Source organism: Diceros bicornis, chromosome 18 (genome assembly GCF_020826845.1).
Source record: "Diceros bicornis minor isolate mBicDic1 chromosome 18, mDicBic1.mat.cur, whole genome shotgun sequence".
In the NCBI taxonomy this organism is placed as follows: domain Eukaryota; kingdom Metazoa; phylum Chordata; class Mammalia; order Perissodactyla; family Rhinocerotidae; genus Diceros; species Diceros bicornis.
In genome coordinates, this window is record NC_080757.1 from 946,781 (window position 1) to 972,306 (window position 25,526).

The 25,526-nt window shown below is 52.7% G+C and overlaps 3 protein-coding genes across 7 annotated transcripts in view; 1 reads left to right on the forward strand and 2 right to left on the reverse strand.

Annotated features, from left to right (window-relative positions):
- Nucleotides 1-3,528: 3,528 nt before the first annotated feature.
- On the forward strand, nt 3,529-16,005 carry MED9 (mediator complex subunit 9). Its single transcript, XM_058559513.1, has 2 exons — nt 3,529-3,809; nt 14,939-16,005. Exons 1-2 carry the CDS (start codon nt 3,583-3,585, stop codon nt 15,153-15,155), a joined length of 444 nt encoding a protein of 147 aa, XP_058415496.1. The 5' UTR covers nt 3,529-3,582; the 3' UTR covers nt 15,156-16,005.
- A 1,904-nt stretch (nt 16,006-17,909) lies between these two features.
- Nucleotides 17,910-19,794, reverse strand: RASD1 (ras related dexamethasone induced 1). 2 transcript variants are annotated; one of them, XM_058559514.1, is made up of 2 exons: nt 19,366-19,782; nt 17,910-19,087 (listed from the first exon to the last, which is right to left on the reverse strand). In XM_058559514.1, the coding sequence occupies exons 1-2, from the start codon at nt 19,649-19,651 to the stop codon at nt 18,537-18,539; spliced, it is 837 nt and encodes a 278-aa protein (XP_058415497.1). In that variant the 5' UTR covers nt 19,652-19,782; the 3' UTR covers nt 17,910-18,536. The 2 variants fall into 2 exon arrangements, with proteins under 2 accessions (XP_058415497.1, XP_058415498.1); XM_058559515.1 differs by having other exon boundaries at nt 18,931-19,013; nt 19,366-19,794.
- Nucleotides 19,795-23,600: 3,806 nt separating this feature from the next.
- PEMT (phosphatidylethanolamine N-methyltransferase) overlaps nt 23,601-25,526 on the reverse strand; it is an 87,089-nt gene continuing 85,163 nt past the window's right edge. For all 4 annotated transcript variants that reach the window (XM_058559517.1, XM_058559519.1, XM_058559516.1 and 1 more), the window contains 2 exons: nt 24,241-24,315; nt 23,601-23,903 (listed from right to left, as the gene is read on the reverse strand). In XM_058559517.1, coding sequence (XP_058415500.1) covers nt 23,846-23,903; nt 24,241-24,315 — 133 coding nt within the window. In that variant the 3' untranslated portion in view covers nt 23,601-23,845. The remainder of the gene's footprint in view (nt 23,904-24,240; nt 24,316-25,526) is intronic.

Sequence of the window (25,526 nt, forward strand, 5' to 3'; positions counted from 1 at the left end):
CAAAGTATCATGTAGCTTTTCCACCCTGCCCGAGGCTCCAGATGATCAAAGAAAAGGATGAATCATGTGTAAGGACATAGCTTTGACAAAGCCCCCGATGGTTCGATGACATGACCAGTTTAACAATCCCCGTGACACTTGTCTGACAGAGAGATGGCTATTTTTGCACCTATCTCCAAAATAGGAGCTATTTAAGCTCCTAAAGCTAAAGCTTAAATAGTGCTTACTCTCAAAGCTTTTTACAGACATGAATTCCTGGAACCCTTACAGCAGCCCTATCAGGAAAGGGCTGTTATGATTCCATTTTGCAGATGAGGAAACTGAGGCACAGGAAGGTTAAATGACTTGTCCAAGGTCACACAGCCAGAAACTAGCAGAACCTGGATTCTAATGTATCAAACTCCCACGTACCCACTTCTATATTTGGCAATTGTCCATATTTTTCCTTTTTGCTTTAAGTCCTCTCACAATATATAAAAGAAATATAACATTACACAGAGAGTTGCAGTGCTGGTTATATTCCCATCCCCTGTCCCAGGAATGTGTAGTAAACCTTTCAGTTCCTTTTAAAAACTTTTTTTATATATGTCTTATATCTATGGATGAGGTATAGTGTTATTTTTCATGCTTCAAATATTTACATAAGTAGTAACATACTCTATTTCTCTTGTGCAACTTGCTTTTTTCCTCTCACCATTTTGATTGTGAGTTTTGTCTACAGTGATATGTATTCATCTCTCAAACTGCACCATCCAGTTCTGTAGTCTCCAGCCACATGTGATGACTGAGCACTTGAAACGTGGCTATTCAAATTGAGATGTGCTGTAAATGTAAAGTACATACCAGATTTCAAAGACAGTATGAAAAACAGTAAAATACCTCTCTAATAATTTTTAATATTGATTACATGTTGAAATAATTTTGGGATATAATGGGTTAAGTAAAACATACTAAAATTAATTTCACTTGTTTTTTTTAATGTGGCTACTAGAAAATTGAAAATGACATATGTGGCTTGCATTTATGGATCATATTATATTTTATTGGAGAGCTCTGATTCTAGATCATTCCTGTTAACTGCCATCAGTCCGGGTTTTATTAATTGGTGAAGGAGCAAACCCTAAATCTGAATAACAAGAACTAATATTTACTGTGCACAGATACTTTTCTCCATGATTTGTATGCAATAATGCATTCGGTCCTCCTGGGAGGTTGCATGGCTATGCAAAGTGGGGTTGTGCAGTTGTCCAAAGTCACACAACTTCAAACAGACTGAGCTGGGACTCAAGTCAGGCAGGCAGGCTCCTTGGCCAGAACTTGTAACCACCAACTTGCCTGGAAAGGCTCTATGAGAAACAGCCTAACTCTGCCTAAGAAAGCAATAACCAGATAGCTTAACTTGGTGGCATCTCTAACAATATACCGTCCTTACATATCAGTGGACCCTTTTTGACTTTTAACAAAGCGGTTATGAACAGACACACATTTGTTGTGGCAATTTTAGCTTTAATGAAACCAACACAGGCCAGATATTATTTTTCTGACATCCGCTTGCAATGCTGTAGAGTCAGCTTTACGCTTTGCCACTAATTAGATTAACTATTTTTATGGCAAATTGTCAATGCACTCTACTTGTTCATGCTTCCTACGATTCCAATTTGTTTTTTTTAGCCATATCTATTTATACCTGGAGTGTTTTTTCTTTTTTTAAAAAGAGACGTCTTCATTATCCTGCTGATGATAAAGCTGGGGTTTGTAATTAAGTTACAAAACACACTGGGAGGGAAAAGAGGACGTGTCATTGCCATGGAGATATTATTGATGAATATCGGATTGCTTTTTGAATTCTGAATAAAAATCTAACTTTTACCATTTTGAATCATAAAGTTACAGAACTGGTTGGAACCTGAGGTCTCCTATGTGTTCGTTAGGACCAGAGGCTTGGTGTCAAGCAAGCCATGTGACCCAGAGCCAGTATCTTAACTGCTGTAAGCTTCAGTTTCCTCATCTATAAAAGAGAGATACTAACATCTACTTTTAGCCCTCTTTTGTAGATTAAATGAGATAAAGACTGTGACTCTATTCCTTGTCCCTATTTTTATTCCACCGTAGTTGTGGTAATCACTATTATTATTATTACTATTATACCATCATTTTTTTCCCCAGATGACTCCAAGGGTGTACTCTTTTCAAGCACATCTGTCCTATCCCAACAGGCCTTTCTCCTCCATTATCTAGCAGGACTCTTAAACATTTCCCTTAGGTGGAGAGGTCCATGGTGGGCAGGAAGAAAACCCTGCAGCCTTCTCCCTCCCCTTGCTCTCCTTCTGGAGTGCTCTGGGCAGCTCTTGCTGAAGAACGCTGCACTGAGGCCCATGACTAAAGGGCGTCTACAGCACACTCTCCAACATCTACTTCCCTCTATGGTCTTGCTCCCCTAGCACCTGCCTCCATAAACCCCTCCTGATGCATCCGAAAATACTAGCATTGATGCTTTCCTTGGGATAGGCCACGTTGCTCTTAAGTGCTACTGCTCATCTTGCTACCTGAATGTGTACTTCCTCGCCTCTGTTAAAGGCCCAGGATGGTAGACTAAGGAAGGATGGGGCTCTCCTAGCTCACATCTTCTTCCACTCATTAGCTAAGCTTAGGATCAGTGTCCCCACTGCTCAGAAATTTATTATACAGCCCCCATATCATACTTGTTTTGAGGAACATAACGACAAATCTACCAAAAGTAACCCGCTTTGGCCTAGGATCCTAGGGGGTCCTCATGTGAACTAGACCTTTGGAGGTCAGCCATGTATCTGAAGTTAGAAAGCAGATTAGGCTCTGCCATGACCCTGAACTAAAGATTATAGAGGCGAGGCGGCTGGGACCTAGGGGCTTAAGGAAGTCGCCCACAGGTATGGAGAGCAGCTCCAGGAGATGTATATTAAATACTGAATTACTAGTTCCTCCCTACCCAGCCCCGCGGAGCTTTGGGGGACGCCGTTTCTGGTGTCTGCGTCCTCAGGGCTGGCACGCGCTGTGGCACTACCGCCCGGCCAGGGTCTGCCGCCTCTCCCCCTGGAGGCTCCCGCGTGGTGCAGGCGCTGCAGGTCCTTCTCCGCATTCTCGACGCCCGCAGGGCCGGCGCCTTACACATAGCAGGCGCCCGGTGACGGCGGTCCACTCCGCGCGCGGTTCAAGTTGGTTCTTCGGGCGGCCTTCTCCCAGGGCTGGGCCGTGCTGGGCCTTATTCATCGCACGCTTCCTGTATTAGTTGCTTTTGGACCCTCGTCGTCACGTGAAAAGGAATAAGATGTTATTTCTGTAATAAATCTCCTGACTATTTAATAATTTAGCTCTCTCGACGCAACCAAACCCAGGACACCGCAGACTCGCCGACCTCCTGTTACCTAGTAACAGCCGCCCCGCCCCGTGCCTTTGCCCCGCGTACGCCCTGGTGCGCATGCTCACAGCCTTTCTCCGGTTCCCGTCCCCGCGGGCGCGCGGTAGTGACGTAGGGGCAGCGCGACGCTTTCGGCGGGCTCACCGCTCGGGTCTCGCTGGCTGTCTGAGTGACCGGTCCTGAGCGCCATGGCCTCCGCCGGGGTGGCCGCCGGGCGACAGGCTGAGGATGCGTTACCGCCGTCGGCCGAGCCGCCGCTGCCCGAGACGAAGTCGCTGCTGCCTCCGCAGGCACCGCCGCCGGTCGCCGCGCCTCAGCCGCAGCGGTCTCCGGCGCCGAGGCCTCAGTCCCCGGCGGGCGTGAAGGAGGAGGAGAACTTCTCCTTTCTGCCGTTGGTTCACAACATCATCAAATGGTAAGGGCTGGAGAGGACCAGCTCCACACGCCCTCCCGCTTCTCGTGCGGGCGCTCGCGGGTGCGCCCCCGTTTTATAGATGGGGAAACTGAGGCCGGGGGGCGAGGCCTCTCCCAGGACCGCACCGGCTCGGCCCGTGAGTCCGGCAAACGCTCTGAGCCCTGGCGTTGCCGGACCTCGCGACGGACGGCCTGGCGGTGTTCTCGGAGCCACAGCGCTGCCGTGCCGCCCGAGTGTGCGTCCTGCTGGTCACGAGCGGCTCGGGCGTCTGAGCCTCGGCTTCTCCGTGACGGGGGGGCGCCCGCTGGCTCCCCTTCTCGCAGAGCCGACGGTGCCTCGTGTGCCCCGCCCGACGCACTGCTGAGTGCTGGGGGCCTGCGGAGGAGGAGGGGCCGGCTGACCAGCCCTTCTCACGCGTCTCCTCGGCTGGAGGGAGAGGCAGACGCGAGCGGGAATGACCCGTAGTTCAGAAACGCCGGAGGGGGGAGGGTGGGAAACGTCGCAGACAGCGAGACACAGACGTCGCTCCACCAAATCGACCCCTGTAGTACTAACTGTGTTCTCACATAGTCTCAAAGGGGGGATTGTCATCCTTTTGACCAGCCTTCAGGTTAGTCTCAGTTTGCAAACTGACCCTGTGAAAGAAAAAAAAAAAAGAACACAGTGAAGAGTCTTGCTGATCCCCATGTTAGCCTGAATTGTTTTTACTGTTTTTTATATCCGCACGATACGAGGTGTAAACTCCTAGGCTCGTAACTCTTATTCAGCTGTTAAAAACCAAAACAAAGTAAATGAAAACGAAGATTACTGTTACGGCAACATTCAGGTGAACGTCACTGTGCTCTTGGGTGTTTTGCTAAGATGGAATTTCTGCTCACGACAGGGAAGTGGCGTTCATGGCCCAGCCTTTAAGTGTAGCCGGACTACTTCACTTGATGTGGGCTGACCCGATTCTTCCCCCACTTTTCAGACAACACAAAGCCTTTGTTCTGGCGTTAGACCCTGACTTCATGTGGCTTCACTCGGGGTGAGCATCCTGTTTATAGGGTCAGGCAGACTCCGGTCTGCTCTCATTAGCCTGTGCTCAGCAGGCAGCAGTTTGCAGCGGCAGTGAGATTGCAGACACAGTTGCGGACGCCGACCCTGCAGCCCCAGCGCAGTACTGGACTGGAAAGGGGCTGTCCAGATTAATGCAAATACTCTTACACCGGTTTTAAGAAAAATATGGAAGAATGAAAGCACAAAATGTACACATTCTCAAGGACGGTTCTTGGAGCCTGCAGAGTATGTTCTCGAGCCCCAGTAGAGCAGTTGAGCTGGGCTGGCCTTAAAGAAGGGGCAGCAAGGTACCCCTGAGAGAGCATGGCTTTGCAGTCAGTCTTGCATTCAAGGCTCATGCTGACGCTTGCTTGCCTTGTAGTCTGGGAGAACATGTAACCCTTCTAGGCCTTATTTTCTTATCTCTAATATGTGAATAATAATAACAGACCTCAAAACGATGGGTTCAGACTAGAGCCGTATAACGTACTGGCTGGGTGACCTTGGACAAACTACTTAGCTTCTCTGAGCCTCTTTTTCTCTTGTGAAATGGAACTAATAATACTTAAATGGTAAGGTTGTTGTGAGGTCTACTCAAGAGCATCCTCCTGTGAGAGATGGTGGGTTGATTTCATGTTTGTCTCAGTTTCCTCTAAAAGGACAGTGAAGAGGTTTTTTTTTTAAAGCATAGACCCAAAAAGAACAGGAGAGGAGATAATTGCCACAAAGCAGATGGCCAAGGGCTAACCCACCTATCAGCCCCTGGTTGGCAGAAGCACCTGCCTTTGACCGTGGCTTCCCCCCACGTCTCAGGAATTGGCGTTGCCAGGGACCTCTGGAAATAGGGGTGACGGGGGACTAAGAACAGGAGGATTACTTAAAAGTCTCCTTAAGCAGCAGATCCCCACAGTCCTCTCTCCTCACTTGAAGCAGACAGGTGACTGCTCTTCTTCCATCTTGGCAGGCAATTAAAGGGTTGCTCTTTCCCGAGATTTATTCTTTGGAAAGAATAAGCCAAAGATTATCTGGACTCGGGGGACACCAGGCACAGTGCAGGAGTTCAAGGGAGCCATGTTGGAAATAGGGAGTAAGAGAAAGTTCACACACTGGATATTGAGACCCCACTCTAGCCTTCTTCCCCTACCTGGCTTCTAGACTGGCAGCCAAAGAGAATAGATGTACCTTCTCTGGGGTGTCTGACCAGCCCAAGAGAAAAGTCATTGGGGGCTCCCCAAGAAAGACCACAGTCAGTTCATATGACCCGGTAGCCAGGGTCACTAAGCATGTGAAGAAAACCCCTAGTAAGAAAGACAGGACAAAACAAGAGCAGAAAAAGCCACTGGGAAGAAACAGTATGCATAGAGAGAAGGAGAGATGCTATCACCATGAAAAAAGGCTAGGATCCGATTTTAAAATATCATGTCTAGGTATGTGTTTGAGTTTATGGGCTAATGAGGGAAGGAGACAGACTGATGAGGGCAGTGATGAGAGAGGAGACCTCGTGAAACCTGGAGGAGTCAGAAGACTCCTTAAGGGGTGATGCCAACCACGAGTCTTAAATTATGAAAGGAGAGAGGGATGGTGGGGAGCCAAGAAATAGCATCAACTCATGGGGGTCGACTCTCAGTTTGGTGGGGTTGGAGCATAAATCCAAGGAAGGGAGAACTGGAAGGGTGGGAAGAACCAGCATAGGGAGGACAGCACATCCCTCTCAGGGAGTGAGGTTTTGTCCTCTGAGGGATGGGGAGCTAGGGAAACTTTCAAACTGGGGAGCCTTGGTCAGATTTGTGCTCGAGATGGATGTGGCATCTCAGCGGACAGGCTGGGAAGCCAGGTAGGACGCTGTCCTGGCAGGCCTGGCGAGAGGGAATGAGGGCTAGGACCGGCTCAGTAACCCAGGCCCTCCGTCTCCTCCTCTCCCGTAGCTTCCCCAGTGGCCCTTTTATTATTTGTTTACTGCTTGTGCAGGGGGTGAATAAGAAAGTAAAAGCTGAAGTGAGTTTAGTCTTCCTTGTTCTCATAAAGAATTCAGAATACTACATCATTAGGTTTTTTAAAAAGTTTTATTTAAAAATAACAATGGCAAATTCAGAAAGCTATAAAATGATAAAAGGCTTCCTTCCCCTAAGCTCCCTCACTAATGGTAGTTGCTGTTAATACTTTAAGTATCCTTCCAGGAATTATAGATGCATGTCTTTTCAAAAATTTATACAAATTGAGATCATACTGTACTTACTTTTTTTCACTTACTAGTCTGTTTTGGACACTTTCCATACTCGCACATGAAGGTCTTCCTCAGTAAGGTGGCTGCAGCACAAATTATGTAACTAGTCTTCGGTTTAAGGACTTTGAGGTGTTTTTCTAATTTTTGCACTTAGCAGCAGTGCTGGGGTAAGCATCCTTGTATCTGAGTAAGTTTATGATGAGGTAAATCCTCGGCAGTGGAGTTGCTGGAGCGGATGGTACGTGCATTTTTAATTTTGATAGCTATTGCTAAATTTAGAGTGCTACATCTTTTTAGCTCTTTCTTCAGAGCACAGTCCTGTAAACTGGATGCTTCAATAAACCTAAAGTGCCCATAAATCTGTGACCAAGAAAACATTAAAAAAAAAAATTAAAGTTGTAGATGTGTTCAAAGAGGAGCTGTAGACAAAATGGCAATGAGCCTCTCCCTCCTCTCTTCCGAGCCCCCTCCCTCGTCCCGAAACTGCATAATGTTCCACCATTGAATATGCCATTTATTTGAGCCGTTCCCTGCCCAAGGATACTCTGAGTGTTTCTTGCCTTTTGCTGTTGCAGTCAGCACTGCGGTGAACCTCTTTATAAATGCCATCTTGTAAACTTGAGAGTCTGAAGGGTACATTTCTGGCCATGGGATATGTGAATTTAAGATTTTGGTCACTATTAGCAAATTCAGGAAGAATGCACCAATTTATACTTCACCAAAAGTGTATTTGTGTCTTTTTCTCACACCCCTGCCATCACTATTAACTTTTTAACTTTGGCTCATCTGCTAGGTCAGAAATGATACCTTGTATCAATCCATGTCTTTTATTATATCAGGTAAAGCATCTTTTCATCTGCAACTTTGTCATTTGTATTTTTTTCTCTATGAACTGCCCATTTTTCTATTCATTCCTCTTTGTGAGCTCTTTGTACATTAAGAAAAGTATGCCTTTTTAGGTGTATTGTCAATATTTCCCCCAAGTTGTTGTTTTTCTTTTGACTTTGTTCCTGGTATTTTTTGTCATTCAGAAGCGTATCATTTTATGTAGATAGATTTGTTAAGCTTTTCCTTTATGGCTTCTGAGTTTTGGTCCTAGTTAGAAAGGCCTTCAAACTCTGATAAATGATAGATATTGATCCCTTTTTCCTAGGACTTTTATGGTTTCGTTTTTTGCTTTTAATTCTTTGATGCTTCTGGAATTTATTTTGATGGAAAGAGTCGGGGGGCAGCTTTTTCCCCAGTTAGCTGCATCTTCCCACGCTGTGTTGCATATTCATTGTTTTCCCTGCTTTCTGCTCTACTTCTGGACATTCTATTTTTCTCTAGTACCAAACTGCTTTAATTCTCGAATCTCCATGTTACATTTAATTGTCTTTCAAGACTAGTCTCTCTCCTTCCTCTTTCTTGTCAGTATTTACCCGTAGCATATTTACCTTTCCCAGTCTGTTTCCTGGTTGCCCATCTGAGTTGCATGGTGCTTTTGGTTAGTGGAACATGTAGGCTTTAATCTGCTCCTTGACTTCCAAGCCTCTTGATGCCACTCATGGGCCAGGTCTTCTGATCTCATTTTTGGATCTTACACTCACTTGTTAGTCTCTTTGCCTTTATCCTCTCCTCTCTCTCATTCATCCTGTACATGTTATCAGGTTAATTTTTCTCTGCTCAGAAATCTTAGGGCTCCCTGCTCTTCCCAAATTGTTCTTCCCAACTTTTCGCCCTCCATTCAGAGATCTCTGCAGACCATCTTCAAATCACCTGCCTGGACTATGCAACAAAGCCCAGAGTGAGTCATCTGGTGCGAGTGTCTTGTGGGTGAGTGGAGTCCTTCAGGCTTGTACACACTTGAGCCCCTCTGCTGGAGTGCCTTCCTGCCCTCCTTTTGCCCAGGAAAATGCCACATATTCAAAGACGTGGGGAAGGCCACCTTCTCCACCTGGGGAACTCCTGGTTCCTATAGTCCTCCTGGCGGGGTGTACCCTGCCTAGTGTCGGAGAAGCTCCATAGCCCATAGCACTTTCATCCCTCCTAGTGTCTTCCCCATAGCTGAATGAATGGTTAGAACTACACATTTATGTTATTTTCAAAGAATGAGGAAAGAGAAAAGAAAAATCTCGTTTTTATGCCTATAAGAAATTTTCTAGATTCCAACTCAGACCTTTTGTGGTAGGTATAGAAACTTCATTATAGAAGTATGTAAATAATAAAGGAGGAATGAAATGAGGCCTGTTGTACCAGGGAAAGTTATAATTTTTTTTTTTCCTTCAAACTTGTCAAGTCTAAGCTGAGTCTGGAACTGTGTCCCAGCCTAGGAATTCTGAATTGCATTTGTCACTGCCTTGCCCCGTGGTTTTGGCTAACCTAGTAAAAGTATTCTGTCAACGTGGGTACTTAAACACTTTTTTAAATTAAATTTTTTAGTTCTTTAATATTTTTTAGGGTGCTGGGTAGGTAGAGGGGAGCCATCTTTGACACCACGGAGGTAGTTAAGTGACAAGCACTGGACATTGTCCTTTACCCTTAAGCGGGGGCTATATTGCTTAAAACAAGTCCATTCTTGTTGAGGCAGGTCAGCAAGACCTCTTTTGTGGGAATGGGGTGTGAATGACCTGCTTCTTCCCACGTAAGTATCTATTTTAATCTGACTGGCCTTCCACGCCAGCTGAGGCCTGGCCTCTGGTCCTGCAGGAAGCAGCCCCCACATCAGCAGAGAAGTTGGTGCAGTGACTCCACTGGCTCCATGGGCTTTTGTGCACTTGTACTGCAGCCCACTCTGCTGTTCACTGTTTTTTTTTGTTTTTTGGGGGTTTTTTTTGCTGGGAAAGGTTCGCTCTGAGCTAACATCTATTGCCAATCTTCCTCTCTTTTTTTGTTTCTCCCCCACAAAGCCCCAGTACATAGTTGTATATTCTAGTTGTAAATCCTTCTAGTTCTGTGTAAGCCACCACCACAGCATGGCAACTGACAGACGAGTGATGTGGTTCTGTGCCTGGGAACCGGACCCAGGCCCCCGAAGCAGAGCACACCGAACTTGAACCACTAGGCCATCAGGGCTGGCTTGCTGCTGTTCACTTTCTTCTCCTTAAGCCAAGTCCCAGTGAAAAGGATGAGTGCCCAGATGGGGAATATTTGTAAACTGTTTGGCAGGATTATTTCGGGTCTGCTCTGCCTCTTCACCCCTGTTCATTCAGCATAACTTAATTGAACACCTGCTGGAACACAGGCTCCATGAAGGCGGGTAGCCGGGTCAGCCGTTACTTAGTGCAGCATCAGAAATACCATGATGGAGCGTTTGCGCCGGGTCTTGGGAAGAGTGGGACTTTGAGCCAGGAAAGATTAGAGGCCGCTTGTGGGTGGCCCTGGGTGGCCACCTTCACAGTGTGAACCTGCCTGGCAGGTATTGTCTGGGAGCACAGGAAGCATCTGAAGTTTTTGAGCTCAGACTTGGGTTTTGTGAAGGTAGGTGGGGCAGAGGGGTTTAGGAGGAGGACAGGACCTGGGCGAAAGTGGGAGGAGGAGGCGGTGGCGGGGGGGACTTGAGTATGTAGGAGGAGGTGGTGGGACTTGTGGCTGGGTGACCATCGGGGCACACAGGTGCGAGTGGGAGTGCGGCCTTCTAGTTTGCCCCAGTCATGAGGGGGCGCCCCCATCTAAGGGGGGCGTGCTGAGGAGGCAGGGAGTCCACTTTGGGCATTGACAGGTCTCCCAGGCTCCAAGGAAAAAACACTTGGTAACGGTTGGGACCAGGGAGGTGAAATTCAGGACGGAGGGCTGGGCTAGAGGAGTTCTCAGCGTCAGAAGAGGTAGGGGCGGATGAACACATTCTGGGCGATTTTGTAGAGCAGTGTTATTTCCAAACTTCTTTTAGCAGCAGAACCTTTTACTCCTCCCTGCAAAGATTGTTTTTCATGTGTAACCCTGTGAGCAGATAAAGCGAGCGTTTGAGCTTCAAAGCCCCTCTCCCAGAGGCCTTAGGTGCTGGCAGACCTGGAGAGGAGTGCAGACGGCCACTGGATGAGTAATAGCCGAGGGTGTGAGGGACAGTGTTGTGTCCATGGCCACAGGGAGTGTATATCAGTACACTTTTTTTGGAGGGCATTTTGATAATCTGTCAAAAATTTTAATATACATAACCTTTGACCCAGAAATCCCACTTCTAGGAATTATCTTAGTAAGTGTCTTACACAGGTACATGTAGTTAGAGGTACAAAATGTTCGTAGTCATTCTGATTGCAAGTGATAAATTGCAAACATCCAATACCCATCAACAGCCAAATAATTTAGCTGTGTAGTTGTATATGTGTTAACATGGAAAGACATCCAAGGAACATTGTTAAGGGCAAAAAGCAAGAATAGAACCATGTGTGTAGTATGGTCACATTTTTGTCAAAATAACACAAAAGTATGTGTGTACAGCTGGCCCTCTATATCCGCAGTCCCACCTCCTTGGGTTCACCCAACCTCGATTGAAAGGCCTGGGATGACTGTGTCTGTACTGAATGTGTGCAGACATTTTTCCTTGTCGTTATTCCCTTGACAATACAGTGTAACAACTATTTACGTATCGTTTACATTGTATTAGGTAGTATAAGTAATCTAGAGATGATTTAAAGTACACAGGAGGATGTGCGTAGGTTATTTGCAAATACTATGCCATTTTATATAAAGGACTCGAGCATTGCGGATTTTGAATCTACAGGGCTCCTGGAACCAGTCCTCCTCGGATACCAAGGAACAACTGTATTTGCATGTTACTGTGTATTTCGAAGTAATCTGAAAGAATAGGGACCACATGTTAACAGAGGTTATCTCTGGGACGTGGGGTTAGAAGGACTTTCCTTTTCTAAGCCTTGAGTGTCGGTCATTTTTAAATTTTTTCCCTCAAGCACCTATTACTGTCATAAAAAAAAAACAAACGCTATTTAAAAAAATGGCAGCCACTGAAGTTAGCCTGGGAGGAGGAGAGGGTGAGAAGGACCAGTCCCAGGGCAGATCAGCTAGGACAGTGGGGGCGTGAGGCCAGGGGGTTGAACATTTTGAGGAGAAAGAAATGGGAAACCGAGTTAGATGCCACCGTGAGGTCAAAAGAAGTGACTCTCAGGTTTAGGAGGAGATGGGCTTCTGTGACCTGGTGGGTTCCTTTTGCTTCTAGGTTACCAGTGGACACGCTTGCTCAGTTGTTGCCAGTTGGCATCTTCAAGTCCCAAAGCACCTATACTGAAAACGAAAGCTGTGCTGTACTTCGCACCTACACTAGGCATCATTCTTAGACTCCCCACCTAAACCTCTGGTGTGTGCCCAGAGTCTCGTGACGCAAATGCAGAACGTCTGTGTCCACTGCGGAAATGATGCTAAGTATCACCCAGGGTGTGCACAAAAGACTGTCAGGAAGTGGCCTGTCAGTCAAGCCACTGCAGTGTATTTGTCCACCTTTTAAAAACTGTGGTAGGCCGGACCAGCGTGCCCTAAGCTTGCCCTTGTTTGTGTGATTTTTGTGCTTCCCGTCCTGGCCTAGTCTCCTTTTTTTTTCCTTCTAAAGTTGGATGATGACTAACACTGAACACAAAGGCAGGCCCATTTGGAGCTTTCTGCTTTTATTCCCTTGGTATCTGGGCCTGTCTCTTTTCTTTTGGCTTGAGTATTTCACAGTCATCCTGGCCTAGCAGGTTTCCACTTGGTTTGAGCCGGTTCCTGAATAGAGTGTTTTCCTCGCCCCAGGAGTTCCACGTTATTTACCTCTACCAACTAGAGCAGGCTGTGAAGCTTTTGCAGAGTGGGCCTCACTGTGGGCTGCATGGCCCCCTTTCAGCTCAGCTCCCCTCCAGGTGGGCTTTTCATATGGCTCCTTCTTTTTTATCTGAAGACCAAAAGTTAACCAGGTCAAGAATGGACAGCCCTTGAGATTTGGGGGTTTTCAGAAATGGTCATCTTAAACATGGCCCACTTTTTACTTTCAGAATTAAATCTTCTTTTGGGCCAGGTTATGTTTGCTTCCATAACTAGATAGATTATCATGACTTCCTTCCAAATTTTTATTTTATGTATTTTTGTTTGTTTTTATTGTGTCCTTTCAGATTCAAGTGATGTGAATCCATTTTCTTAAAACTATATTTTAATTTCAAAACTCCCTTGGGACTTAAATCTGTAACAGTGTGTTAACACATATGCCGTCCGAGTATAATGATTTCAGAAGTCCAGATGGTTTCTGTCCAGAATTGTGGATCTGAGCTGAGACCTAAAAGAATTAAAATAAAAGATGCTGCCTATTTGCTTCCTTCTAAGTGATTCGTAGTTCTCATGAGTGCCGCTTACTCCTCCCTAGACCCTGTGTAAGGTATGCTGTCAGGGTCTGTCTAAATGGAGGGCATCAGATGACAACAAGAAATGTTTGGCTAGCCGTTTGTTCCCTAGAATAAAGGATTGATTCTCCGTAGCTTGCGTCTGAGTTAGAGCTATTGATAAATAGTGAGCAGGCCCTGGTGGCTGTCTCGTTTGCCAGGTATGAGCCCTAACCGATGGATCTCCAGGAAAGATGGATATTCTGTCTGCGTAAGCAGAGAAATGATGAATAATAAACATGAATTAGCACCATCTGGGTTGAAATTTCGCATCAGGGATGAAACTTGTTTAAAAAAAATAACTGAACATTGACAGTTTTCCCCTCTTCGCCTCAATGGGTGACTTTTAGAACAGCCTACTGAATTTTCGTTTTTAGTCTCAACTGCTTGTTTTCAAAAGCTCATCTACTTACTAACTTTTAAAAAATGCATAAGAGCAACTGGCAGGCCGTTTCTTTGATCTGAGGTGAATGTTTTTGTCCTTTCTGTTTTTAATCTAGGAGTGATAGAGGAGCATGGATCTCCGGGCAGCTAATAATAGCTGTGAGATGAAGTAAATGATCCTGCCTTTAAAGTGAGCTTGACCCGAAGGCAAGGAGTTTGCATGACTCTGGTGGGAGAGAGCTCGCACCTGCTGAAGATTTCCAGTAGCTTGTAACTAACGTAAAATTTATGAATAGCTCTGTGGAAATTAGTCTTTACGTTAACAGAGTCAAGCATCAAAACATCAGCTAAAATTAGCTCTTGCTAGCTAATCAAGTCTCCTAATTGGCCTGGAAATGGCTCAAAATAGAAGAAATGTAGTATTTTAGCAAGTTTTGCTTGCCATTTGTCACCTGATATTGGTAATGGTTTGTTCGTTCATTCAACAGACATTTATGAACTTATTTGCCAAGCATTCATTCTTTCAAGAAATGTTACTTGAGTACCTACAGTGCCCAGGGACTAGCCAGGAGCTGGAGATACAGCTGTGAACAAGGCAGACTCAGTCCGTGCCCTCCAAGCACCTAATTCTGTGAGTGTGCTATGAGGGGCTGCACAGACCGCTAGGTGCAGGGGCTCTTGTACTGAGCAGCTATCACATGCCTGCCCTAAGGCTGCATAAGAAAGAACTAGTCCCTGTCTTCCGGGGGTACACAGCCTAGTAAGGGGACAGACACAGAAAAGAAGGCATTCTTTTTTTTTTTTAGAAACTACCCCTTTTTATTTATTTTTTATAATTTTATTTTTTCCCCTAAAGCCCCTTTAGATAGTTGTATGTCATAGCTGCATATCCTTCTTAGTTGCTGTATGTGGGACGCGGCCTCAGCGTGGCCGGAGAAGTGGTGCGTCATTGCGCCCCCGGGATCCGAACCCGGGCCGCCAGCAGTGGAGCGCGCGCACTTAACCGCTAAGCCACAGGGCCGGCCCAAGAAGGCATTCCGAAATAATGGTAATAGATGGCAAGTTTTGTGGGTGCACAGGAGGGAAACCAGGTGTTGCTTCACTCTGAGCTGTGATTGCTAACCACTGCCCTCTGCCCCCTGCAGCATGGACAAAGACAGCCCGGACATCCACCAGGACCTGAACGCCCTCAAAACCAAGTTCCAGGAGATGCGCAAGGTCATTAGCACCATGCCTGGCATCCACCTGAGCCCTGAGCAGCAGCAGCACCAGCTGCACAGCCTCCGGGAGCAAGTCAGGACCAAGAACGAACTTCTGCAGAAGTACAAGAGCCTCTGCATGTTTGAGATCCCCAAGGAGTAGAGGCCAGCTTCCAGGAATGCCGGAGAAAGAAAGGGGAGAGCACATGGCCTTACTGCTCCCCCGCCACTCCCTTGGAGTGTGGTTCTTTCAGACCTCAGCTCTGAACTTTGTAGCCAAGTAGGGTGGGGGCATATACTGCTTCCTCAGCTGAGTTTGACTCTGTGAGGAGCCAGCCCTCGAGCTTGACTTCTTGGGGCTTCCTTGTGTATATCCATATGTCTAGATGCATAATAACTCGAGTGCCTGCTGAGGGAAGGAAGAGTGTTCCTAGAGGCTGGGGAGGGGTGGAGGACTCTGCCCTTGCCTCTGGGGAGGGGGCCATCTGCTGTGTATTCAGGCTCCACCCGCAGATCTGAAGAGCACAGCAGGAAAGGAGGCGGCTCCTCTCTGCTTCCTGCCCTCCCCTCCTTCCACCCCCTGGATATGAGCAGTGTGTCCCAGGTACATACTGTTCTGTTAACAGCAGTGTCATGAAACATTTGCATAGAATTCACTGGACAAACTAGGCCTGCATTCACACGGCATGGATTTGAAGTGGTAAAAGAAGGCCGTGAGAGGACGCACGTGGTTTTGAAAGACTGCAGGGTGGCTTTTCCCCTGACACAGTTGGTTTCCTTTCCTGTTTGAGCCAGTGAATGTCACTGTGTCCGTGGGGGTGTCAGCCTGCAGCCCTGCCAGGCGGCCCCTGTCTCCAGCTTCTCTGCCACCTACGTGTTCTTACTTTTAGCTGTTGCTCCCTTTGTCTCCCGTCACCAGTCAGCCTGTTTAGCCATTTAATGCCCAAGAACGGCCAAACCACTTCAGCCCTCACAGTGCTTCCCATGGGGCTGGAGGGTACTGTTGTTTCTAAGCAAGGTGAGCAGACCTTGCCTCTTCCAGCATTTAGATTCCCACTGTCCTGGTTTAAAACATTGTTTCCCCTCTGCCTTCTCCCTGGAGTCACCCACGAGCACAGTGCACCGCAGGCGGAGGTGTTGATGATGTTCTGTGTTCAGAGATGGGCAGCTCTAGGTGACGGTCTGGTCGTCCCTCGGCAGGTGTGGCCGTGTAGTTCTGAGTCACTTCTGAAGGGGTGGGGCGAGCTAGACCTGGGAGTTGTGCAGCCAAGTTCTGTTGATCAGTGTTGAGAGCACGCTCATTTCTTCCCTGAGGGCGTTGTGTCTGTGTGCTCTTCCCAGGACCCTCAGACCAGGGAGAGTTGTTCTTGTGCTGAGAATGAGGTGAGAGTAACTGAATATTGTTGAGATCTGGCAATGGGCACATAATCTGTGCTGACCAATTCAGGGGCTTAACAGATGCCCGCCAACCAACCTCGTTGGTAGGAATATTGCTTGAAGATGTTTTTAGTAGGGGTTCCACTTGTGTGGGCCTGCGGCCACCTGTCAGAAGATGTCTTGCATCTTGGGAAGCCAGGGATGTGTGGAGGGGGCTCTCAGGTTTCCATGGCTTTAGACAGAAAGGCAGGCTCCGAGTGTAAGTGGGTCATCACCTGTTAGACCAGTTCTACCTTGGGACTGTTATTTAACTGAATCAGTTATTTTCTTGAAATTCCAGTACTCTGAAATGTGGGCCAGTTTTAAGGCTCTGACCAAAAACCGTGAAACACGAAGCACGTAGAAACACAAGACTGTCGGGACTGCTGCAAGGGAACTGGACTAGGGCTCCTCAGGGGCAGAGGGAGATGGACCCTTTCCTATATCCAGTGTATTGACTGGTGACATTTTTCTAGAGTGTAATTAAAAGAATTTGTGCTCTGCTCTCAGGACGACTTGGTTTTTGTACTGAGTTTATAGTAGGAAGTCTCTTTTGGATAGTTGAGAAGAAAACATTCACTTTGCTTACGGCAGATGGAACCTCCACTCCGCACCTCCCTTGGCCTCAGCATGTACCAGCTAAACCAGCACAAACAGGAACGCCTCCCAGGAGCGGCTCCTGTCCTTCCCCAAAGGTTCAGTTGGCCTGGGGGTCATCCTCCCTGCCTGTGCTTGGCCCCCCAGGCCATCCCTCCTTGTGGAGGTGGGTTCAGTCCTGGTGGGGCACCGCACTCACCAGAGTGCGGTTGAAATCCCTCCCCTGGGACAACATTGGATTCCCCTCAACTGCTGAGAAAAGGAGACAGCAAGGCAGAGAAGGGTGCTGGACACTCTCCCCCCCCAGCCCCCGGGGCAGCAAGTGCTTCCTGGAGCTGAAAGGGCGCAGGAGGACAGGTGATTTTAACTGTCTCCAGACAGCCATGTGGCAGGCTCCGAGGAGTCGGAGGACCAGGGTCCTGCCCCAGCCTAACGCCAAATCAGTCTCTCAAGGCTCCATTTCCTTATTTCTGAGAGCGGGGCCTGAGTGACACCTCAGACCATCTGAGAAGTTCAGGTTTGACACTTTTTGTCTCTCTGGGCTGGCAGTGAGTATAGGACACAACGGCTGGGCCCAGGGGAACGGAAGCAGGTACGTGGCTGGAAAGATGCATCTTGAGGGAGGACACTGACATCGTCTGTGTTGGTGCTGGCTTTCTGAGGAACCCTTCCCCAAATAGAGGGGCTTCAGCTGGGTCATTGGGAGCTGCTTTGGAGCCTTTTCGCCCAGAAGGGCTGAAGCTACTTTTGGAAGGCCAGGGTTCTCTTCCAGGTCTGGGGGAGGTGTCTATTTCCACAGGAGCAGAAGCCTGGCCCCTCCCTTCTCACCCTCCCCCTGTAGCCATTTCTAAAAGCAAAGAAAGCAGTTTTCTGTTTTATTTGATATTAAAAAACCAATAACAATAACTAAAGAGTATCTCACGCACACAGTATAAACACCTGGATAAGATTTTGTTCATGTCCATGATACCAGAACTACTATTAAAGTGCAAGTTTTATGTTTTGTTTTTCCTTTGTGCAGTTTCACACACATGTAAACAGGTCACTTGGCTATGATTTGACCCACACCCCCTCAGTTTCAGGAGGGCGAAGGCTTTCGCCAGCTGTCATGGCAACTCCGAATCACAGACAAGATAATGCCCCGCTTGTCCTGACGCTACAGCCGGCAGGACGGGTTTCTCGAAGCTCAACAGTGGATGATTAACTTCCACCCCCTCCCCATTCTTAGCTCTTTGTGAAAAGACAAAGTCACCCTCTGCTGGGCCCATGCCCCCCAAGTCGCGGGAGCGGCGGCGCCCAGGAGGAATCGGAGGTGGGGGGTCCCGGTCTTAGCCAGTCCTCTTTGCTTCCAGAGCAGGTGACGGTCCCTTCTCGGTTCGTTTGTGCCTCCCTGGTGCGCGGGCCCGTCACGGGGAAGGAAGACGCAGTCAGCGCGCACACGCGGCCCGGGGCTGGCCCCGACGTCAGATTGGACTTTTAAACAAAAAGGTCCTTTTTAGGATACGTCGCCGGCGCGGGGGTTGGGGGGCTCCTAGCTGATGACGCAGCGCTCCTTGGCCTTGGCCTGGCCGCCGCCGCTGGCCTTCTCGCGGATGTACATGAGGTCGCTGTGCACGCTGGGCCTGCGCGCGAAGGGCGCCACGATGCCGAAGGCGTCGCCCGGGTCGCCGCCGCCGCCCGCTCGCAGCAGCTTCTTGCTCCGCAGCGCCTTCTCGTGCAGCACGTCGCAGTACTGCACCGACACCTTGCGGTGCAGGCCCGGGCTCATCTCGCTCGGCAGCTTGGCCATGGCGAAGAGCGCCCGGAACATCTGGTCCAGGCTGCTGTTCTTCTTGGCCGAGATCTCGAAGTAGGCGCAGCGCTGGGGGTCGTTCCCCACCAGCTGCTCGATCTCGCGCTGCTCCACCTCGCGGTAGAAGTCCCGGTCACCCTTGTTGCCGCAGATGACCAGAGGCACGTCCACGTTCTCCTTGGTTTTGTTCTTGAGGCAAGACTTGGTGTCGAGGATCTGCTGCTTGAGCCTCTGCACCTCCTCGAAGGAGTCGCGGTTGTCCAGGCTGAACACCAGGATGAAGACGTCTCCTATGGGGACACAGCAGGAAAGGACAAGGTGAGGGCGGCTGCCAAGAGGACGACTAAGTTGGGCGGACCTAGGGGCCGCCCGGCCGCCTGGCAGCGGAGCTCCAGCAGCCCCGCGCGGGGCGCGCTGACCTCTCCGCGCGCAAAACTTGACCCGCGGCGGCGGATGGGCGGACCGCGCCTCCAGCTCGACCCCGCCGGGCGCCCTGGGACGAGGGGTCTCCGCCCTTCCCGCTGCGCAGCTCCCTCCCCGCGCCCGCTGCCCCGCCCGCCCGACTCACCAGTGAGGATGGAGAGGCGCCGCATGGCCGGGAACGGGTGGTTGCCGGACGTGTCGAGGATGTCGAGCTGGTAGACCTCGCCGCGGATGGAGTAGAACTTGCGGTGGAAGTCCTCGATGGTGGGCGTGTAGGCGTCTTCGAAGCGGCCCGTGAGGAAACGCGACACGATGGCCGTCTTGCCCACCTTGGACGAGCCGAGGATGACCATCCGGTAGCAGTTCTTGGCCGGGATACTCAGCTCCGAGTCGCTCGGGCACAGCTTCTTGATCATCGCGGCCAGTTTCATGGGGCGGAGGGGCCGAGGGCGCGGGCGCGGGGCCGGGAGAAGCGCAGACGGCGGCCGGGGGCGCGGGAGCGGCCGGGCGGCTGGGCTCGGGCTCGGGCTCGGGCTGTGGCTCGGCTCCTGCTCTCGGACGAAGTCACTCGCTCCGGCTCTCCGCGCCAGCGGCCGCCCTTATATGCAACCCGCGCGGCCGCCCCGCCCGGCGCCCTCCCCGCCTCGCTGCGTCACGACCGCGGCCCCGCCGCTCCCTCCCGCGAGCTCCGCGGGCGCTGCCCGCCCCTGCCTGGGCACGAGAAGGAGACTGAGTCCAGGGTCCGGCCGGGGCAGGGGCGCGCGGACCCTGCGCTTTTCCACTGCACGGGGCTCGGCGGCCGAAAGGGCGTCGGGGCTAGTCCCGGCTGTGCCTCTGACCCTCTGTGACTTCGGGCAAGGATCCCACCATCGACATACACAACAACACGCACACACACACGCACACTTTCTTTGGGCCTCAGTTTCCCCAGAGAATAACAAGAGTAACCGCGTAATAAAGGGTGCTTACCAGGTGCTAGGCACCGCGCCTAGGGCTTTGCGCGCCTTATTTGTTTTAGTTCTGAGACCAGACCCGCAGCGCCAGCCCCCTGTCCGCAGGCGGGGCTTGTTCCCGGGCGGCGCCGCGCGCTCCGACCGCCAGAGGGCAGCAGAGGGCCCCGCCGGCGGCGCTCAGGGCTGCAATCCCGGCGCAGCGGCGGGATTAGGGTCTGCGGAGGTGCAGGGCGCGGGACTTGGGACCCCAGGCTGGGACCCGGAAGGAGCCGGCTCCAACCCCGCGCTCTCCTTCAGGCCTCATCTTCTCCTTTCTCCCAGCCACGCTCTGGGGCCTGGCAGGGCTTTCCAGCCTGAGGCTGTCCCCATCCTTTTCCTGTCCCGGAGACTAGCCTCTCCTCCATCAGGCCTAGGCCAGTGTCCCCTCCTCCCTCCCCCATAGCAGTCTGTGCCTTTAGGGCCACAGGGCCTTGGGCCAACGTTCCCATTTTACAGTTGTGGGAGCTGGGTCTCAACGCCACAGAGTGAGCCCAGGAAAGCCCTGGACAGACAGCACGGTCTCTTGCCGTCTCCGGGCCTGTTTCCTCTTTTGGAAGATGGTGGTTCTGGTTCTATGATCGTGGATGAGAAAGTGCAAACAGTTTAGGCGGCAGGACCTGGTAATAACAACAGTAGTAAATGACCCGCGAGGCCGCAGGACTGGGCAGGAGTGGGAGAGCGGGGAGCAAACCAGGGGGCAGCAGGTTGATCAGTAACCAGGAGTGGGCTGACGCTGCAGAAAGCCCAGAAATAGGCTGTCTGGAGCTGACTGGCTCCAGCCTGGAGCTCATGAAAAAGCCATTGCTCCTGGTAGCAGCAGGCGAGGCTGCGCGGTTGTGCTTTGGCCGTGTCTGATTTGGGAGAAAGCCAGGGAGCCATTAGCCGGTGCCACCCACCCATCTACACTGGTCAGGGTGCTCTGGGCAGAGCTGGGGTGCACTCCTCAGCTGTTAGCACAGTGCCTGTGGACTCTCAGCCGCCCTGGGTGGGGGTGGGGGTGCTCTCAAAGGTCATCTCGTCCAGCCCGCCTGTGACCAGGATTCCAGCAGAATCTCACGCCCTCTGCTGGCTGATGCCTGGAGAGGGTTTGTTCCGTGCCAGGCACTGTTCTAAGTCCTTCCTCGTGGCAACCTTGAGGAGTAGGAACTATTACTCTCTCCATTTTACAGATGGCGAAACTGAGGCGGGGGGGAGGGGGGGGCGAGGGGCGGGGCGGGGGTGGGGAGTGACTTGCCCAGCTAGTAAGTGCGCGGCTGGGGAGTGACCCCAGGAGGCTGGCAGTCCTGGCTCCTAACCACCTAGTCTCCCCCTCCTCTGACTGGCTCTGCCCACTGTGGGACGCCCATGCCCTATTCCCCAGGAGCACCGCTCCTCAGACCTCCCCGCCTCTCCCATCCTGTCCCCAGGCCTCATGCCTCCTGACGACTAGGTATTTCAAAGGGACACACCACATGCAGAGCACCCGAGGGCTCACCGCCCAGATCTGAGAAATGTTGACCAGCCCGGCTCTGAGTCCTGGGGTTGCTCACGCAGGGGTTGTCCCACAGGCCAGCTGGGTCGCACCCCCCCCACCCCCCGCCGGCTCTTGGCCCTGCTGAGGCTGCCCTCACCTGCCCTCCTGTGTGAGGTAAGAAGGGACTGAGCCTGAGCCTGCACACGGGGCTGCTGTGGGCAGTGGGCAGGGCCCTCCCTGCAGAGAGGTGTCAGTCGAGGGTGCATGCGGGGCTCACTGCATGGCCCTGCGTCACCCCCAGACAAGGGGCCCCTCCCCTGCCTCCCATGAAGGCCCCCTCTGGGCAGCCGGGCTCTGACACCGGATGGCTCCTTACTGATGGCCGGGGCCGGGGGCAGAGTAATAGTGGCTCCTGCGCAGCCGTGCCCTCCGTGGCTCTAGTCCTAGGAGGGCACTTGGGTGAGCAGAGGCCCAGAGGCGGCAGGGTCAAGGGATTTGAACCCAGCTTTCCCTAGGGAGATCCAGTGGGCCAGCACCCAGCCTAGGTTCTGAGCCCCGCCACCTCCACCCCAGGTCAAATGTCAAGGCTGAGGCTGACATCACTCTGGCTCCTTCCAGCTGGTGACAGTGGCAGGTACTGAGCCCAGCCTGGGTTCTCAACCACGACAATGCCTGGTACCTTCTGGGCATGTCACCCCGCCCCACAGATGCCAGCCTATAAGACTCCTTCTCCCAAGTCAGCTGAGTTCACTGAGCCCTGAGCTCATCTGTCATTCGTGCCCCAAAGCCTGTGCCCCTGCCCACCCGCGAGCCAGCCGGGGGCCCACGCCCCAGGAGGCAGGCAGCAGCGACACTTGTCAGCTTGGGCTACCTCGTTTCCACCTCCTGGTTTTAGGCGTATCTCTTTATTACAAAAGTAACATGCTCATGTTTTTAAAATATCTGAACAGTTTCAGAAAGGGACAGGGTGAACGGAACTAGAAGCAGTTCCTCTCCAGCCACCCCCCCAGGAAGTGAGGATGACGGGGAGGCGCCCACGCAGACGCCCACCGCCCAGCCCTCTGTTCATGGAAGCCCCTTTTCTGATCCTCCAGGGTGGCCCTCATGACCTTACACCGGGCCCTGCCCCAGGCTGGCTGAATCCCAGTGGCCCGGGGTGGGTCTGCTGGTCAGGTAGGCAGGGACCCTCGCAATCCCACGTGACCCTCAGCCGTCCGGCCCCGCCCGTGGACACTCTGGGCCCCACACTGGGGAGGGGACATGTGCACCCCCGGCTTCCCCGAACTCCCGCCTCCCCCGTCCTGCAGCCAGAGCTTTCTGTGTGTGTCGTCCAGGTTATAACAGTCAACCCCTGCGGGTCTGGGCCTCGGACCATGAGCAGCCCCCCAAGGCTGAGCCCGTGTAGACAGATCTACTTACACGGCAGCAACTGTCCTGCTCAGAGCGGAATGGGAACTTTTAAAAATAATTGACCAAATGTTGGGGGTGGATCGGGGAGGTGGACAGTGGGCCCCCAAGGCAGGAAACGTCTGCCACAGCTAGGTCTGGTGGCAGAGCCATTTAGAAGGTTCTTAAGAGCTGCGTTGGAGGAACCCAGGCAGGCTGCCGTCAGGGGTTCTCCACGAGCAGCAGGGTCCAGGCGCCATCGTGCTGGCCTGAGCCCATGCCTCGCAGCTCCCTGCACAGAGGACCCCGAGATCCCCTCTGTCCAGGGTCCACGGCCAATGTCTGAGCAGAGGGGACACAGGAGGCCTGAACGTCTGGGTAAGTCCCTTCCCGGCCACGTGTGGACGTGGTGCCCACCTCAGGGCAGCAAGGCTTCAGTGAGAGGGAGGGCCACACCAGCCTGGCCTGGAGCCCTTGGGAGAACGTCCCCTCCCAGAACCCAAGTTGGCTCCATCCCCATCTGGACGGACAGAGACCCGGAGGGAATGCTGGGGTCAGGGTGCCTTTATTGGTGAGTCAGGACGTGGTGGGGACAGAGGGGCAGGGGGCCTCAGTGGCCACAGGGCAGCATGTCCAGGGTCCCCAAGGCAGCGATTTCCAAGGCACTGGAGTGGCCTGCATCAGGCTCGAGCACCCAGCTGCAGCCAGGCACCGTTGTCCCCCTTGAAGGGCTTGTCGCTCGGGGCAGGCGGGCCAGGAGGCAGCAGACCCTCAGGGAAACGGCCGCGGCCCAGTCAGCTTCTCTTGCGGGACTGGGAGGCTTTCTGCCGGTAGATCTCGGCGGTGAAGGGCCTGTGGGGCAGGGAGAGAGGCTCCGTCAGCAGTGTGGGGGTGATGCAACCCCCCGAGCCCTGTCCCCCCACCAGCATGGACAGAGTGAGGACATCCGAGTGGGACAAGGCGGGCCCGGGGCTGCATCTCACGGCCTGTAGGGGCCCTCTGGCCCTGCTGTGGCCCCTCCAGGCCTCCTGTCTGCTCTGCCGGAGACCTGGTGTGGCCAGCTGACGGGCGGCCCGGCCTGAGCGGCCCTGGTCGGGGAAAGGCCTGGAGGCCAAGGCAGGGCCAGCCGGGCAGTCATGCCGCCGTCAGACGGTGGCCCTGGGCCCGGGCGGCGACGGCGCCTACTCACTCCTCGTACAGGACAGCGACCACGTAGACGAGGGCCACCACAGCAGTCAGCAGCAGGCCGGCGGGGCTGGCGTGCCTGCGGAGAAGACGCCCGTCAGCGGCCGCCGGGCCAGCCCTCCCTGCCCTGCGGGGTCCCACGGCCCGACGAGCTGCGCCAGGTGGCCTCCGACCTGAGTCCAGCTTTCTCGCCCTGACAGGGCCCCCCTGCCCCGGCCTGGCCCGGTGGCCAGCTCGCCGCCTCCCGTCCGGGCCGGCTGGGTGCTCAGGGGGCACACCTCTCCTCTCGGTCTCCAGGCCGGGCCGGGAGTCGGGGCAGAGCAGGAGTGAGGCCGGCAGGGAGGCACACGGGCTGCTCAGATGGCCGGGCGGCCCCCTGTCCTTGTCTGCGCAGGAGGAGGTTCCCGGGGCCGGAAACGCGACCCCGCCCACCAGAGACGCTGTTCTCAGGCCAGGAGACTGTGCCCTAGAAATGTGTCCAGGCCCCCAGAGCCAGGCAGAGTGTCCACCAGCCTCCTCCTGGGCTCTCTGCTGTGACCGCCACACCCACGAACCGGGGAGCCTCTGCCCTCAGCTGTCGCCCGTCTTGTCCACAGTCACCTCTGCTCCCACAGGCTCCACAGGGGCTGGGCTGCTGTCCGGAGAGCCAGGGAGGAGAGAGGGCGGGGAGCCAGCTCGTGGGGCCCCTGGGGGGCTCTGCATCCCCCAGCATGGCCTCCCTCACAGGAGCCCCGGGGGGCCCACGGGTGTGACACGGTGCACCCTGCGGGGACCCTCTGCCCTAGCCACCCCCTCATCCCAGGACCACACTGTCTGTCTGTCTGTGAGCTCCGGGAGGGACAGCGGAGACCCGAGCCGTTCGTGCAGGCTCCCCGCCCCCCGTTCTGTGGGCTCCACTCCCATCCTCCGTGAGGGCAGAGTGGTCTCCTGCCCTTCCCCCTGCCACAGGAGGGGCCGGACAGACCCTTGGGGCTGAGATGAAATCTGCCCTGGGAGCTTTGCTCACTAGCGCTAGTGCGGTGGTCCAGAGCCAGCAGAGTCTCCCCGCCCACGAGCCGGGCACCCTGGGAGACAGGGAGGAGGGGGACGGCAGGCTGGACCCCCACCTGGGTGGACCTATCACTGGCCAGCCTAGGGGCCAGGGCTCTGTGGCCACAGTGTCCTTAAGACTGCTGACCTCCTGCCTGGGAAGCCTCTAAGGCCAGGGATGAACGCGACCCCTGCAGCTGGCCTCAGCTGCACCTGGGTCAGCTCTCAGCACCGGGCCCCGGACATGAGCCCAGCAGGCAC

Excerpts from the sequence above, each read along its gene's own strand:
- MED9 (XM_058559513.1), top strand. The coding sequence starts at position 3,583 with ATGGCCTCCGCCGGGGTGGCCGCCGGGCGACAGGCTGAGGATGCGTTA. Across the intron at positions 3,810-14,938 it reads GTTCACAACATCATCAAATG|CATGGACAAAGACAGCCCGG; the intron begins GTAAGGGCTGGA and ends TGCCCCCTGCAG.
- RASD1 (XM_058559514.1), bottom strand. The coding sequence starts at position 19,651 with ATGAAACTGGCCGCGATGATCAAGAAGCTGTGCCCGAGCGACTCGGAG. Across the intron at positions 19,088-19,365 it reads GCGCCTCTCCATCCTCACTG|GAGACGTCTTCATCCTGGTG; the intron begins GTGAGTCGGGCG and ends GTGTCCCCATAG.